The following is a 15,829-nucleotide window of genomic DNA, read 5'->3' as shown; positions in this document are numbered from 1 at the left end:
CTATAGCATCAATTATTTCCTCGCCCTCACTTCCCTCTGTGCAGGGTTACAGTGGTAGTGCTGCTAGGTGCCTTGTGGGTGAGCCAACCAAGGGACCATTAGTCTGATTGGCACGGTTACTAACTGGGTGAACCCCCGGGGACCATTTGGGATTCCACGCTTTTGGTGTGACTCTTTCCAATCTTTTCTTTTCTAATTGACATTTTAATTGACAGCTCCATCTTTCGACATGCCCATTCAATGTGATACCGTGCCCAAACCGATGCACAATCAAGTTGAGCAGGAGGGACCTGGCTGAACACCTGCAGCACGATTGTCCGAAGCGTCGCGTCAAGTGCGAATACTGTGGCAGTGACTTCACTGGGGAAGGTTATGAGGTGAGGACCCCAGAGCAGTGTTGTGTTGACCAATGCAAAGTGCTGACAAGTTGCAGGTCTGGCATCAGCAATGCTATTTTAGCCACATGCGCTCATTAAAGCAGCAAATACCTGGGCAATACAAATAAATGTACTTCACATATGCGTATTCACTTTACGAGCATCTACCGCCATTCATTAACCAATGATCAAAAAGTGTTGATCAGGGCAGCACGGTGGCGCAGTGGGTTAGCCTTGCGGCCTCATGACGCCGAGGTCCCAGGTTTGATCCCGGCTCTGGGTCACTGTCCGTGTGGAGTTTGCACATTCTCCCCGTGTTTGTGTGGGTTTTGCCCCCACAACTCAAAGATGTGCAGAGTAGGTGGATTGGCCACACTAAATTGCCCCTTAATTGGAAAAAATTAATTGGGCACTCTAAATTTAAAAAAAAAAAAGTGTTGATCAAAAACTCAGCTCTTTTTCAAAGCAACAAATATACAAGACGGTTAAACCTCTGTGTACATACCATGTGAATGACGATTGAGATCACATGTCCAATATCCCGGCCTATTTATTTCCTCATCAGAAATGCAATTGGCCACATCTGGATTCCAAATTAGCCACATGTGGATAGCAGCTAACCTTTTGGAGAGCACTGACCTAGACTGTGCTGCGGCAAGAAGCATTTTGTGTGCATTGAGATTCATTTTTTGCACATTGCAAAGCTGTTGACTCAGATAGGATCTCGCTTGATGCTCCACTCCGATGAAAGCGAGCACATAAATCCAGTAGAATGTGCTGGAATGAAGAGTCAACAAAAGACCCCGTGGGGGCTTTGGTCTCAGCTAGACAATTGAAGACCAAATGTTTCAGTAATTCTCAAGCCACCCTCAAAAGCACAAGCTGTTTTTCTCATGTTCCTTGCTCGAGTGTGTGTGTTTTTTATGTAAAAACCGCACTGCCTCTTCCCATAATTTAATTTGTCGTGAAGTATCTGTAGTCCGGCTGCAATGTCTTTGTTTGACTGAAAATTATCTGTAACTGCTTTCCCTCCTTGAATGCAGCGCGACTTAAGCTTTTGTACGCACTCGATCCAAATATGCCCCTTTGGTGCTGCACATAATCCTGTGTTTTTAAACCTGCGCTAAATATGCACTCTGTTTCCAAATTCAAATCAGGGCATGGGAGAGTAAGGGAGCTAGATGGAGCAGCCTCATCGATCTAGATCTCTACCTCTCCAGTGTGATTGTGCACAAAGTAAAGCCCTTTTCTGCTTTCTGAATCAATTGAATGGTTTTCTTTTTAAAAGGGGATTTTCTTTTCCACTTCGGTAGTTAAGTGTGGTCGTTGTAGGCCGCCAATAGTGTTTCCACTTATTACAGCCCTTGCAAAGCAATAAAGTAAATGAGATAAGTGTGCAGTCAGGCGCGACGTTCATCTCTTTGGTCTCTGACCAGAGGTGGTTATTCAATTTGCTGACCTAAACCAGAACTTTTCAGCCAAGGCCTTGTGAGCAATCGTTTTAAAACAGCCCAATTTGCCTGTGCCCCAGTTGCCCAAATGCTGTTGGAGCTGTTCCACCAGTTGTGCGCTTTGTGAGGCTCTGCCATCTGGCCCCTGCGTGCCTCCGCCTCACTGCCGCTCGGATCGAGATGACTTGCATCGCATTAGTACGGGCTAGATTCTGGAGGGGAAAGGCCAGTGTCTACCACCACCAGAGCTTGGAGTCCTTTCTGATTCTATCTCTTGCGCAGGCCTTCTCATTCCTTTCTTGTTTAATTGCTTGAAATGGAATATGGTTGATTCACAGTTTAGGCTGTTGGGAGTGGCTAGCACTGTGCCAGGCTGGAGATTGTAGCCATCTCAGATGGCTACCTGCAAAGGACCATGGGAATTATAGCCAACCCAGGACTCAGACACACTCCGAGCTTGTGTGTGTATTTGCAACCCAGATAGCTAGACGCGATCGAAACCCCCGCCCGTTTGCATTCTAATGGCCCATTTCCCCAGAACAAGATCATGGAGCCCTCACTCTTTTTCACAGCTCGCGAGCTAATCCGTAACTCATTTCTATCCACCTTTTAATAGTTGGAAGTGGTGGAGCAGGGGGTGGGGGAAGAGGTTGCGGATCAGCATCATTCATTTCTGACCGACTTTGCAAATGTTCAGCTCTCTGATCTGTTTAAACAGAATTGGAATTGCACTCATGTGGTTCACTTCTCCCACAGAATCACCAGGGAATTTGCCCTCAGGAGAGCGTATACTGTGAAAACAAATGCGGGGCCAGGATGATGCGGCGCCTGCTATCACAACATTGCCTTACAGACTGTCCAAAGCGCACACAGCCCTGCAAATTCTGCGGCAAGGAGTTTGTGTTCGATACGATACAGGTTCGTCTTCCTCGTTTTGCGAGTCCCCCCCCCACCCGCCCCTCCCACCTCCCCCAAAAAAAGGCACTCAGATTCTTGGGGTGAATGAAGCAGGCATTTGAAAACACCCAACAGATTTTCACAGTTACTTAATGTTGTATTTTTCCGGTGCATGGGATCATTTCATGGTGTACAGTGTGAGCTAGATATGACTCTTCAGAAAGGTTAGAGTCTGACATTCTTTGAATGAATTGCAGATTCAAAAATAAATGTGATGATCGAACCCAAGTGCACACTCTGGTGGGAGCTGGTGCTTCACAAACGCCTGTTCATAAACGCAGGGCAGTGGTAGGAATGCAGATACAGCAAGATGGCGCCTTGGCCTTTTTTGCAAGGGGTTTGGAGTACAAGTCTTGCAGGGTTTTGGCTTTGACCACACCTGGAATACTATTTTGGACTCCACATTTAAGGAAGGACTTACTTGCATTGTAGGCAGTACAATGAAGGTTCACCAGATTGGTCCCTGAGGTAAGATGCGGTTGTCCACTGTGAGAGCTTGAGTAATTAGGTCTATATTCGCTGGAGTTTAGAAGGATGAGAGAAGAGTTCATTGAAACGTACACAATTCTGAAGGGTGTTGACAGAGTAGACACAGAGAGATTGTTTCCTGTGGGGGGTGATGCGGCATATCCAGGCCCCCCCTCCTGAATGCTATTGATTGGTTTGTGCTGAAAAAGACGTGTGTGGCTGTCAGGTGAAGACCAGTCTCCCAAGGTAAAATAGGCTGTCGACATTAGCAGTCTAGGCCCCTCAGTGTGAAACAGCAGCTTGGATGTGCCACGGGGAGCTTTCTAAAGAGGAAGAGGGAAAATTTGTGACTGGAAGAGTAGAAATTTCTAGGGGGCCCTGATGATCCACAAGCACAGTGCGAGATGGACTGGGTGGACGGAGTTGTCATATGGGCGGCGGGTGTTTAGCATTGTTGCTTCACCGCGCCAAGGTCCCAGGTTCGATTCCCGGCTTGGGTCACTGTCTGTGCGGAGTCGACAATAATAAAGGATTATTATTATTGTCTCTACAGACGGAGTAGTAAGGGACACAATTAAGACACTTCCCTGCCAAGGGGGTGAGCAGTTGAGGAGTGAGGACAGGTCACTTACTCTGGCAAACGTGCAGTGTGCATCAGTAGATATATTGAGAGGCAACATCAACCTATAACTGACACTACCTGATCTTTGTCCTCAAACTGTTTTGAACAGAATCACCAATATCAGTGCCCACGATACCCGGTAGCCTGTCCCAACCAGTGCGGCGTGTCAAACGTTGCCAGGGAGGATCTTGCCAATCACTTGAGAGACAACTGCAACACCGCCATGGTACTTTGCCCCTTCAAGGACGCAGGCTGCAAACATCGGGTAAGAACAGAACTGAATTCTTGGCTTCAGGCCCTCAAACACGAAACATGGCAGAAGCTTTACTCTGTGTGAAGAGTGTGGATGTGATTTTGTTACAGCTGGAGAAACGAGCCTTCCCCTATCTGTCACCCGACACAGTTTCAGCTTTTACTCCCATGGATCTGAACAGAAGCTATTTTTAGACCAGTAGAATTTTTATGCAACCATTGCTATAATTAAACGGCGCTGAACAATTTCTGTTTGAAGCCAGATAACTCCAACCCTCAATTATCCAAAATACATCCAGTTGCTGCTTTTTTTTTTTAACTACAATATATATACACACACATACACACATATATTGTAAATATACATACCTACATATAGTATATACACACACATATGTACAGGGCTGGATTCTCTGCCCCGCGATGCTGACAACGCGGATCAGGTGGAGAATCGGGTGTCCGACTGAAATTGAGGTTCGTGCCAGGCGCCAAACCAACTACAGTGCACCGGCCCCCCCACTGGGGGTGGGAGGATATTAATGGGCGCAAATGGGTCCTAATGAACTATTTGCATTCATTTAGCGGGCTTAAATTGCGAGACCCCCACCACGGGGACTCCCTAAATAATAATAATCCTTATGAGTGTCACAAGTAGGCTTACATTAACACTGCAATGAAGTTACTGTGAAAATCCATTAGTCGCCACATTCCGGCGCTTGTTCGGGTACACAGAGGGAGAATTCAGAATGTCCAATTAACCTAACAGCACGTCTTTCGGGGGGAAACCGGAGCACCCGGACGAAACCCACTCAGACAAGGGGAGAACGTGCAGACTCCGCACAGACAGTGGCCCAAGCCGGGAATCGAACCTGGGACCCTGGCGCTGTGAAGCAACAGTGCTAACCACTGTGTTACCATGCCACCCATCAATAGGGAGATTCCCCTGTCCACTGGGACCCCCTGAATAGGGAGCCCACCCCCCTCAGGACTCCTTATTAGGGAGAATCTCCTCCCCCAGGGACACCCTAAATAGAGAGCCGCTCATCTAGGACCTGCTAATAAACCCCCCTCCCCCCGCCCCCCCCCCCCCCCCAGAAAAGAGACCACTATCTGGAAGCTAGAAAGCAGTCCAGGCAGGGGCAGTGAAAAAAAAGTACAGTGTTAACACTCACCTGGAAGCACCATGTATCCATTCCATTCCTGGAAAGAGAACAGCTGTGACCCAGTTAAACCCCTCAGATCCTTCAGCTGCAAGCCATTCACTCATTTCTGCTAGAGGGCTGTGATTGACAGCTTCCACAAAACAGCTGTGAGCCTCGCTTCATTCACCCTCTTCATGGATGAGTAATCCATAACTGCTATAACCGTAATGCTTACAAACATCAACCACATCAAAGAGAGTTAATTGCATTCCAATCACACCCCTTCACGCTTGAGTGATTTTTGAAGCGCTGAGCTGGAAATTGACAGCACTTAACTCTCTTTGCTGTTCAGCAGGCACCACCCACTGTGGTGCTGTCCTGTAAAACTCAACAAAGTTGAAAGGAGTAGACTTCCCCAACAATGCGTCTCCGTTGCTGACTGGGGCCGGTCTGGAAAAGCTGAAACTTCGCCCTTGAAACCCAGTTTGTTTTGGGTGTTCCTTGAGCACCGTGGATTCTCAGCAAAGTGATGCCCAGGTTCTTTTTTTTCTTCTTTTTTTATAAATTTGGAGTACCCAATTAATTTTTTCCAATTAAGGGCCAATTTAGCGTGGTTAATCCACCTAGCCTGCACATCTTTGGGACGTGGGAGCGAAACCCACACAAACACGGGGAGAATGTGCAAACTCCACACGGACAGTGACCCAGAGCCGGGATCGAACCTGGGACCTCGGTGCTGTGAGGCTGCAGGGTTAACCCACTGTGCCACCATGATGCCCAGGTTCTGATGCCACTCTCCTACCTAATTGCATTCAATTTAAATGTCCTGCATGTTGTGGATGGGACCCTGCCAGAAAAGCTCCATTTGCCCCCGTGCTTGCACTGAGCCCCCTGCGGTTCCCATGGCCGCAGTCATTCCATTCCTTTTACACGTGCTGCACCCAGAGAATCTTTTTTGCTTTCAGCGTGTTGGCAAACTGAAATTCTTTTCAACTCCGGGCCATGACATCGTCAAGGTTACACAGCCTGAAACTGTTAATTTATTTGGTGGGAATTTTATTCTAAGTGCCGCTCAAGTGAACACGACCTGCAGTCAGTCGTGTGTGTAATGGGGTTGTCAAAGTTCACAGCTGACTGCACGAAAGGAAAAGCTTCTGATAACATGCCATGATAAGCTAAGGATGGTGGTGGTGCTGGGGTGGAATGTTTGGAAGGCTGCGTAATTATACTTTTAAAAGAATATTAACAATCCCGGTGCCTCCTGAGGACCCCCTCAGCAACATCCGGAAGTCGGGATTCTCAAATCACTGCTCGGTGTTAAAATGAACAGAATGAAGGAAGACATGGATCCTGTGTCAGTGGCGCAGTGTTAATGTTTTTTTTGCGTTTGCAGTATTGAAAGACGAATGCCCAGATTAATATTGATTTCTCAGTCCAAGTTATTATTCCAAGTATTGGACTTGCCCTGCATGTCATGGTGTTGTGAACAAACGAGGAATTCTATTAAAAGCCTTAGTTACATGTATTTTTTGAGTGCTAGCAGGAAGGCGACACCTGCTCGCGTTAAGTATTCTGCATTTCTCGATGCTGAAGTGAGGTGTCTTACTTGGATGAATCAACCGCTTATAAATGAGCTTTAAGTTCGAGATTCCCATACGATTTGTTCAACAAGTGTCCTTACTCCGTGCCGAATCGAACCCAAACACATTAGGTTTGATATCTGAGCCAAGGCAAGAGCTGCCAGAGCGGGGCAACGCGGTGGTGCAGTGGTTAGCACTGCTGCCTCACGGTGCCGGCCAAGAACCAGAATCACTACAGTGCAGGAAGTGGCCATTCAGCCCGACGAGTCTGCATTGATCCTCTGAGAGGGTACCCTACCTAGGGTGAGGCCCCCACCCTGTCGCCTTAACCCAGTAACCCAACCTCTAACCTTTTGGACATTGGGAGGCAATTGATCATGGCCAATTCAACATGCAAACTCCACACAAACAGTCACCTGAGGTTGGAATTGAACCCACGTCCCTGGCACTGTTGAGGCAGCAGTGCTAACCATTGTGTCCCCAGCAACAGGCGACCTCTGAGAATGAGGGGAGAAAATTGAAGGGATCAGTGATTGACTTGTGCAGATTGATATTGCCTTTGATTTTGATTATTTTGCATACGAGTGCACAATCACTCAAAGGTGAACAACCAAGAAAACAGCTGAGGGTCTCATTAATGAATCTTTTGTGTCTTCCACTCTAGTGCCACAAGATTGCAATGAGCAGACACATTGATGAAAGCGTGAAAATGCACCTGAATATAATGTGCAGTCTTGTGAATCGCCAGCGCCAGGATATCTTGGAGCTACGTCGGGAAGTGGAGGAGCTCTCGGTTGGCAGTGATGGTGTTCTGATCTGGAAGATAACCGACTATTCGCGCAAGCTGCAGGAAACCAAACTGCGCAACAACTATGAGTTTTTCAGCCCCCCGTTTTATACCCACCGCTATGGCTACAAGCTGCAGGTGTCGGCGTTCCTCAATGGAAACGGGAGCGGGGAGGGGACCCACTTGTCAGTCTACATCCGTGTCCTGCCCGGCGAGTACGACAACTTGCTGGAGTGGCCCTTTGCTTACAAGGTGACCTTCTCCATAATGGACCAGAGTGACCCGTCACTCTCGAAACCGCAGCACATCACAGAAACCTTCACCCCTGACCCCAACTGGAAGAACTTCCAGAAGCCTCTAAACTCCAGGAACTCCATGGATGAAAGTACACTTGGCTTTGGATACCCCAAATTCATTTCTCACGAGGAGATCAAGAAGAGGAACTACATCAGGGACAATTCTATCTTCATTCGAGCTTCAGTGGAGATCCCACAGAAGATTATAGCATGAGCATAGACTGGAAGGAAATAGACCAGCTGCCCCTGCTTTATCCTCAAAAGCTTTTTTTTAATATACACATATGCATATATATTGTGATACAAGCGAGTTGCTCGAGAACCAAAATATCTGAGGTACTTTTGAGATTTCTCCACTGTGCACTATGAACATTGCCGATTGTGCATGTGTAAATTGGCATGATATTTAGATACTGGGTCTGCCCACTTCAGGGAGACGAAGAATACCTCTACAATGTTGTTTTTTCAACTTGTGTGTCTATTGATTTGCCATAGTTTCAGTATCAATGGTCTCAGAGCCATCCGATTCTCTCCTTTGGGGAGAGAAAGCTGTTTGGCCACAAGTCATCGTTCAACCTGATGAATATTCCCATATTATAGGATTGGTTTGAAAAACGGAGACGACTAGGGAGCGGAGAGATTGGTGGGGGTGGGGAGGGGGGGGGTGCGTTTGTTGAAGTCTGAAGGTGATTTGGGTTTAGGAGATGGCATTTTCATTCAGCTATGACTTTGACCAAGGACACGTTTTTAACAAGGTGCAGATTCAAAGGGATTGGGCACTGTCAAGATGTCCATTCGCGGGGACCTGGGCACAACCTCTTCCTCAGTAAGTAACGGCCAACCAGACAGAAGGGGTGATTCCAACGCTGCCAAAAAGGGTTTGTAGGTCTTTGTACTGTAATTTAACCTGCTCAGAGTTGGCTTCTCAGGTGGCCAAACCGTACAAAACCCAGTCTCCAGTATTAGTGAACGTTAAACTGATTTTCTTTTTCGGAAGGAAAGTACTAGCTTTCTCCACTGCATTTAAAAGAAAATAACGAGTGCAGCTGGTAGCCAGTTTTCAGTCAGCGTTTTTAACAGCACAGTGGGAAAGAAACATTTTGAGGGGGAGGTTAGGAGACACTTTCTTATTTCCATCCCAGTGTTATTTCTTTACAAGAAAAATGACATTTTATGTACATAATGTTGCCATTTCGGTTGTGGTTCATTGAAACGCCCGTTAAATTGTTTGTGATAAACTCCAGAAGTAAAGGCCAAGATTCAAAGATATGTTTAGTCAAAGTGACTAATCTATAATGTTAATACTAGATGGTCGTCGTCGTCGTCCCCCCCCCCCCCCCCCCCCCCCCCCCGCGCGCGCGCGCGCGCGTTCCCTCTCAGAAGTTTGAATATTTTGCTACATTTGAACTTGACTGGGGGCAAAACTGTCTTATGTCCGCGTTAACCGTTTTTGAAAACAGAAGAATTTTCTACAGCTGTATATTTTAAATAAAAACCACATCTAGAACTGCAACTGTTTTGTAGTAGAATAGGGACTCGAGTGTTTTTTTTTTTGTATTAAATATCAATGGAAAGCTGGAAAAATCTCAATGGCATGTTCAATGTAATTCCAGTTTATGGGTCGGTTAAACCCATTTGGAATTTGTGGAAGCAGTCTTCTGCTTTACATGGTTCCCATGTATAATTTCCCTTCTAAAGCTATTTATTTTTTAGCTCTGTTGTTTGATCATTGAAGTAGACGTGTTTGAAAGCCAGAACAAGGGATGATTGTCTGTACGTCGTCTTTTTCAAAATAAAACGTGTATTCATGCACAACTTTGTTTAATTTTTGAGCCTGTCTGATAAATCGGTTATGTTCCTGTATAATTTTTGTTAGGAAAAAAAGCACCAGGGTTTTTTAAAAAGCAAAGCGAAAGCTGCATTTATGTAGCACCTTTCAACTGAAGCATGTCCCAAGACGCTTTATTGTCAATAAAGCATTCGCTCATGGAGGCGTGGGCATCGCAGGCTGTGCCAGCATTTATTGCCCATCCCTGGTTTAGCACAGTGGGCTAAACAGCTGGCTTGTAATGCAGAACAAGGCAGCAGCGCGGAGTTCAATTCTCGTACCGGCCTCCCCGAACAGGCGCCGGAATGTGGCGACTAGGGGCTTTGCACAGTAACTTCATTGAAGCCTACTTGTGACAATAAGCGATTATTATTAAGAGTCAACCAGTGGGTCTGGAGTAACATGTAGACCAGATCAGGTAAGGATGACAGATTTCCTTCCCTAAAGGACATTGGTGAACCAGATGGGTTTTTACGACAATCGACAGTGGTTTCATGATCATTTTTGATTTTAGAATTCCTGATTTTTATTGAATTCAAATTTCACCATCTGCAATGGGATTTGAACCTGGGTCCCCAGAGCAGTACTCTGAGTCTCTGGTTTACCAGTCCAGTGACAATACCACTATGCCACCCCTTTCCCCCTGCGTTGGTGTGTAGTCATTGTAGTAATGGAACAGCCAATTTGAGCAAAAAGACCCAAATAACCATCTGATTATCAGATAATCTATTTCGGTGATGTTTGAGGGGCTAAATATCAACCGGTATAACAGGGAGAAAAGCACTGCTCCTCTTCAAATAGTGCCGAAGGACTCATTTCCCCCAAGACGGTAGATGTGGCCTCTATGCAATGTCTCGTCCAAACGACATCACATACGATAGTGCAACGCTCCCTCCGTATTGCCTTAGGCGGCAACGTCAGCTCTCTGGAGTGGAACTTCAAACCAGAACCTTGAAGTCTGTCAAAATGTGAATGCAAGTGGCCATCCTTCACGTACCTGCCTAGGTCGTTGGCGTTAGCAACTGAGAGGTGACAGCACCATTAATCCCAGGCCTGCCTTCCCGTGGGGTGCACTTTGCAGCAGGAATCTTAAGGCAGCAATCGGGTGCATCGACCCTGGCTGTTGCTTTATGTCCCTATTTATCTTTTTATATCGCAGTAGGTAAGTGATATGCTGCCAGTTCGACTGCATTTCTGATTTTCCCTCGCCATGATGTTTTGACAAGTATCCTATAATGGATAGAAGATGGGAAATGGCATTTTTGGACTGAAAGTTCTGCAGGAAGCATTCATGATGCAAAGGATTAAATGTCACAAGTTGCTGGTGTGGCAGGCCCCAGGACCTGGGGGAGTGTGATCGATATTGACGGCATGTTTTCCACTGTCAATAACTCTCTTGAAAAGCAGGCACTGTTCAGTACCGCGAACCAGACTGGATATTTCCATATTGCACTGGTCTCGATTGGAAGTAATTCCTACGTGACCGACGAGCCAAAAACAGTGTCAACTGTGATCTCCCTAAGCACAGCCACGAGCTTCCCTCTCACTGGCATCGGTTAACTGGGGCAGCACAGCAGCACAAGTGGATAGCACTGTGGCTTCACAGCGCCAGGGTCCCAGGTTCGATTCCCCGCTGGGCCACTGTCTGTGCGGAGCCTGCACGTTCTCCCCGAGTTTCCTCTGGGTGCTCCGATTTCCTCCCACGGCCCAAAGATGTGCGGATTAGGTGGATTGGCCATGTTAAATTGCCCATAGTATCCAAAAAGGTTAAGTGGGGTTGCGGGGATAGGGCGGAGGTGTGGGCATGGGTAGGGTGTTCTTTCCAAGGGCTGGTGCAGACTAGATGGGCCGTATGTTCTCCTTCAGCACTGTAAATTCTATGATTCTGATCTGTGCAGATTTGAAAGGTGCTTAATCCCACACAATTGTCTACGCCGCTTTGCTGGTGCAACGGTTACAGAGGCTTTCTTCCTGTTGGGGTTGATTGCACAAGAGGCTGGAATTCGAGGAGTACAGATACCTCGGACAGTTGTGGGGTTGGAGCGATAGGTTGGGGCAAAGCCATAGGCATTTGCAAATAAGGGTGAGCATTTAAAAAAAAAAAAAAAAAAATGTTTTTATTCTCCATTTTCACATTTTCCTTCAGAATTTACACCCCACCCACAGACAGTAAACGGTAACAAATATAAAATCAATCCCCTTAACAATACCAACAATCCCATCCTCCCACCACCCCAAACAACGGCCCACCTGTCAATATATGCATCCAATAAAACAAACCCTCCCACGGTGCCCCCCCCCCCCCCCCCCCGCCCCTACACTCAATGCCATCCAACCTCTGAAAGAGTACCGTACATGATACCCAAGAGTTGTAAACACCCCCCCTCCTCCAACTCCTCCCGTCCACTGCCTCTTTTAAAACTCCTCTCCCCAAACCTCTATTCCTTCCCCCCAACTTTCCACCCCGGCTAGACCACTCGGACCCTGTTCTGCCAGGCTCCGATGGCCGCAGCCCCTCCCCCCACCTCACTCCCGTTCACTGGCCGGCTTAAACCGGCCAGCGTGGAAGCCCCCGCACGGGTCCTTTCCCCCTTGCCCGGCCCTAGGAAAGCCCAGAAATCCCCTTTAGCACACAAACCCTGCATATCCACCTACACCCCAGAGAGCCCTCCTTTTGAGTGAAAGTCCCATCACTTCCCTTGTCCAAATATATGCAACATTGGCTCCTTTAGCCTCTACACCCGCGCGCAGTGAAACAAAAAAGAAGAAAATACAGTCATGAGGTTACATCGGCACATGGCCATTTCTCAATTTCTCAGTTCTGTCACAGTCCTGCCTTTGCAAACTCCACCGCTGCTTCCGCCGTTCTAAAATAAAGTCCTTGAGCTTATAAGTCACCCTCAGCTTCGCTGGATATACAATGCCGCACTGCACCTTGCTAATGTACAGTGCCCTCTTCACCCGGTTGAAGGCAGCCCGCCTCCTCACTAGTTCCACCGTAAAGTCCTGGTATACACGTATACCAGCTCCAGCCCACTGCACCACCCGCTTCTGCTTGGCCCAGCTCAGGACCTTCTCCTTCGCACTGTACCTCCGGAAGCACACAGTCACTGCCCTTGGCGGCTCACTCGCCTTTGGTACAGGCCTCCACGGCCGATGAGCCCGATCCAGTTCATATCGGGAGGGCTCCTCCCCCTCCCCCAATAGTTTCACCAGCATCACGGCAAAATACTCAGTCGACCTCGGTCCTTCAACTCCTTTGGGCAGCCCCACAATCCTCAAATTCTGTCGCCTGGATCTGTTTTCCAGGTCTTCCATTTTTCCTCGCAGATCCTTGTTAATCTCCATCACCTTCCGCATCTCCTTCCCCATTGAGGTAAGTTGATCACAATCCTGCAATAACGTCTCCTCCACTTCCTTCAGCGCCTCCCCTTGCTCCCGCACCTCCGCCACCGCCGTCCTCACCGGGGAAATCGCCTCCTCCACCAGCACACTCAAAACCTCCCTCATCCCCTTTCTCATTGTCTCCATGTATTTTGTAAACTGCCTTTCGAATTCCGCAGCCATCACCTTAGTTATTTCTTCAGCCGTAGGCAATGCGGCCTCCCCTGGTGCTCCAGCCGCCATTTTCCTTGGTGACCTCGCGGTGACCTTTCCACTCCCCGATAGACCTTTAGCTGTTTTTTGCTCACCCTCGACATTTTCCTTCGCTGTGCCTCTTCTTTGCCTTCTCCCTGCTTTTGCCGCCTCCATGGACCCTGGGACCGGGCTTAAAGCCCCGAAAATGCTGTTCCCGAACGGGAGCCCTCCCACCCGCCGTCACCGGAAGTCGCCAGGGTGAGCATTTTTAAATCAAGGGTGCGATTTCCCCACCGAGCCGGACGTGGTGGTTGACTCGGGGGAAGAGTCCCAAATCGGGCTTCTGACTTGCAGCACTAGGGCTCAATCTGGATCACGACCTGACAATTTGGCTTATTTAAACATCCTGACATCACATACACCAGGCGCCTGGGAGTTAATGGCTGTGCCTGCAAGACCTCAACCCGGTGCTGATTAGCCATGGATGGCACCTTGGGGGACGGGCGGGCTTGGAGGCCATTAGAGCCCTTCAGAGAGATGGGGTAGTACCTGAGCACCTTGACACTGCCATCCTAGCATCCTGGTACTGCCAGGCTGGCAGTGCCAAGGTCTGGAGCCTGGAGAGGGCCATGCACATGAAAGGGAGGTATGAAGGGGCCACAGAACAGTTAGCGGGGTGGGGTGGTGGGGGGGCAGGGGAGTGTAGAGATCGATGAAGTCTTTCAAAATGGCACCCCGATCTGTGAGGAGAAGGTCCCGCTGGCGAACTCGGCTCTCCGGTCCCTGAAACATTTCAAAAGTGCAGGTTCAACGGGGAGAAACTGCCCAAGCCCCAAAGAAATTGGCCAAGTGCCATTGAATAGCGGTCTCCATCTCGGCAAAGCAGCCATTTCAAAACGCCCCAGCAAACAAGCCCGGGATCACACTTTGAAATTCTTCCGGTGAACCGCGCCGAATGTGTTGATTGACCAGGAGCTAATGCAGTCCAGTGAGCAAAGGGGTGAGGGGAACAGGATTTGGCCAAGTTATGACATGGGCAGTAGAGTTTTGGATGACCACATGTACACAGAAGAATGGGGGAGACGAGTTAGAATGTATTGGAATAGTTGAGTCGAGCGGTACAAGGGATGAATGAAGGTTTTGAGCACACACTAGTTGTCCTGAGACACTTGAGGAGCCTGTCAAGCTGACCATCAAAGTTATCCGGGATTGTTCGTGTTTAAATTTCCTCTCCTCATGGGGAAAATGAAAAAGATTTTGGTCTCAAAGGGGCATTGAAGAAAACCCACTTAACACTATCCTAGAGTTCACATTCTGGTAAAAGAATTTTAAATGTTCCAAATGTCTTGAAGTGTTTTAACCAGCCTTCATTCATTCAAAGCTCAAAAAAAAGTCAGTTTTAACTCCTCAACCTCATGTTCTCTATTGGCTTGTTTTGCCTTGGAGTAATATATTCCGTTTGTGTTTAACCATTCTGCACCTGAATGAGGTGCTGGTTTCTCTGGCCTGTAAACATTTCTAATCCCGCTGCATAACTATTCCCTTTTACACTTGGGATCATTCTTGCTCTTGTCTACATCCCTCCCCAATGGATGTACGTCACTTTTGAAAGTGTCACTTGGGCCAGGTCCCCTGCCGCGATCCTTATATCCTATTAGTCAGTGGCTGCTACATGTTCTTCAGGTTAAAACTGCATTGCAAGGCAGCACGGTGGCGCAGTGGATAGCATTGCTGCCTCACGGCGCCGAGGTCCCAGGTTCGATCCCGGCTCTGGGTCACTGTCCGTGTGGAGTTTGCACATTCTCCCCGTGTTTGTGTGGGTTTCGTCCCCACAACCCAAAGATGTGCAGGCGAGGTGGATTGGCCATGCTAAATTGCCCCTTAATTAGAAAAAAAATGAACTGGGCGCTCTTAAGTTTACTTTTTTAAAACTGCATTGCAGTTACCACTCGATAGTAGAGAAGAATAATGAGATGCAGCTCCTGTTGCTGTAGAATCTGTTCTGTTCGTATTGTGAAATTGTCTCGATGTGAGCTTAATTCACAGCGAAACAACGGCCAGCATGCAATAGCTTTAATATTCCAAATAGTGAAAGTTTCTTGAAGGCAGAGCAGGCTCGAGGGGCCAAAGGGCCTTTGCCTGCTCCTAATTTGTATGTTCCCCTGTAGTCGGGGAAGGTCCATACTGCTCCGCAACTATCGATCTGCCTCTCCCCTCTGTGCTGGGTCAGACAAAATCCTTCACTCGCTTGACCCACGAGCAACGATTAAACACTGAACACTTCTGAAGATATTTACCTTTCTGGATTTCCATTGCCGTCCGAGACACAAATCAAAATCACCCCGTCATGATTCATCCTGCCTTGTTACAAAGTAACCCGGCAGGACATCTACGTTAGTAGTTGCACAAGCCTGTTGTACCACTCGGGAGGTGAGGAGATGGTGTTGCAGAATCAGCCCATATCGTAAGCCAGTTTGACACCAAGGCCTG

The 15,829-nt window shown here is 47.9% G+C and overlaps 1 protein-coding gene across 1 annotated transcript in view; it reads left to right on the top strand.

Annotated features, from left to right (window-relative positions):
• Positions 1–9,747, top strand: part of LOC140386865 (TNF receptor-associated factor 4-like) — an 86,165-nt gene extending 76,418 nt beyond the window's left edge. Inside the window, exons 4-7 of the mRNA XM_072469651.1 lie at positions 216–377; positions 2,585–2,746; positions 3,985–4,140; positions 7,514–9,747. Coding sequence (XP_072325752.1) covers positions 216–377; positions 2,585–2,746; positions 3,985–4,140; positions 7,514–8,146 — 1,113 coding nt within the window. The 3' untranslated portion in view covers positions 8,147–9,747. The remainder of the gene's footprint in view (positions 1–215; positions 378–2,584; positions 2,747–3,984; positions 4,141–7,513) is intronic.
• The last annotated feature ends 6,082 nt before the right edge of the window (positions 9,748–15,829 follow it).

The sequence above is a fragment of the Scyliorhinus torazame genome, chromosome 12, assembly GCF_047496885.1.
Source record: "Scyliorhinus torazame isolate Kashiwa2021f chromosome 12, sScyTor2.1, whole genome shotgun sequence".
In the NCBI taxonomy this organism is placed as follows: Eukaryota; Metazoa; Chordata; class Chondrichthyes; order Carcharhiniformes; family Scyliorhinidae; genus Scyliorhinus; species Scyliorhinus torazame.
The sequence above is the reverse complement of the archived record's forward strand: the minus strand, read 5'-3'. Positions and strand labels throughout refer to the sequence as shown.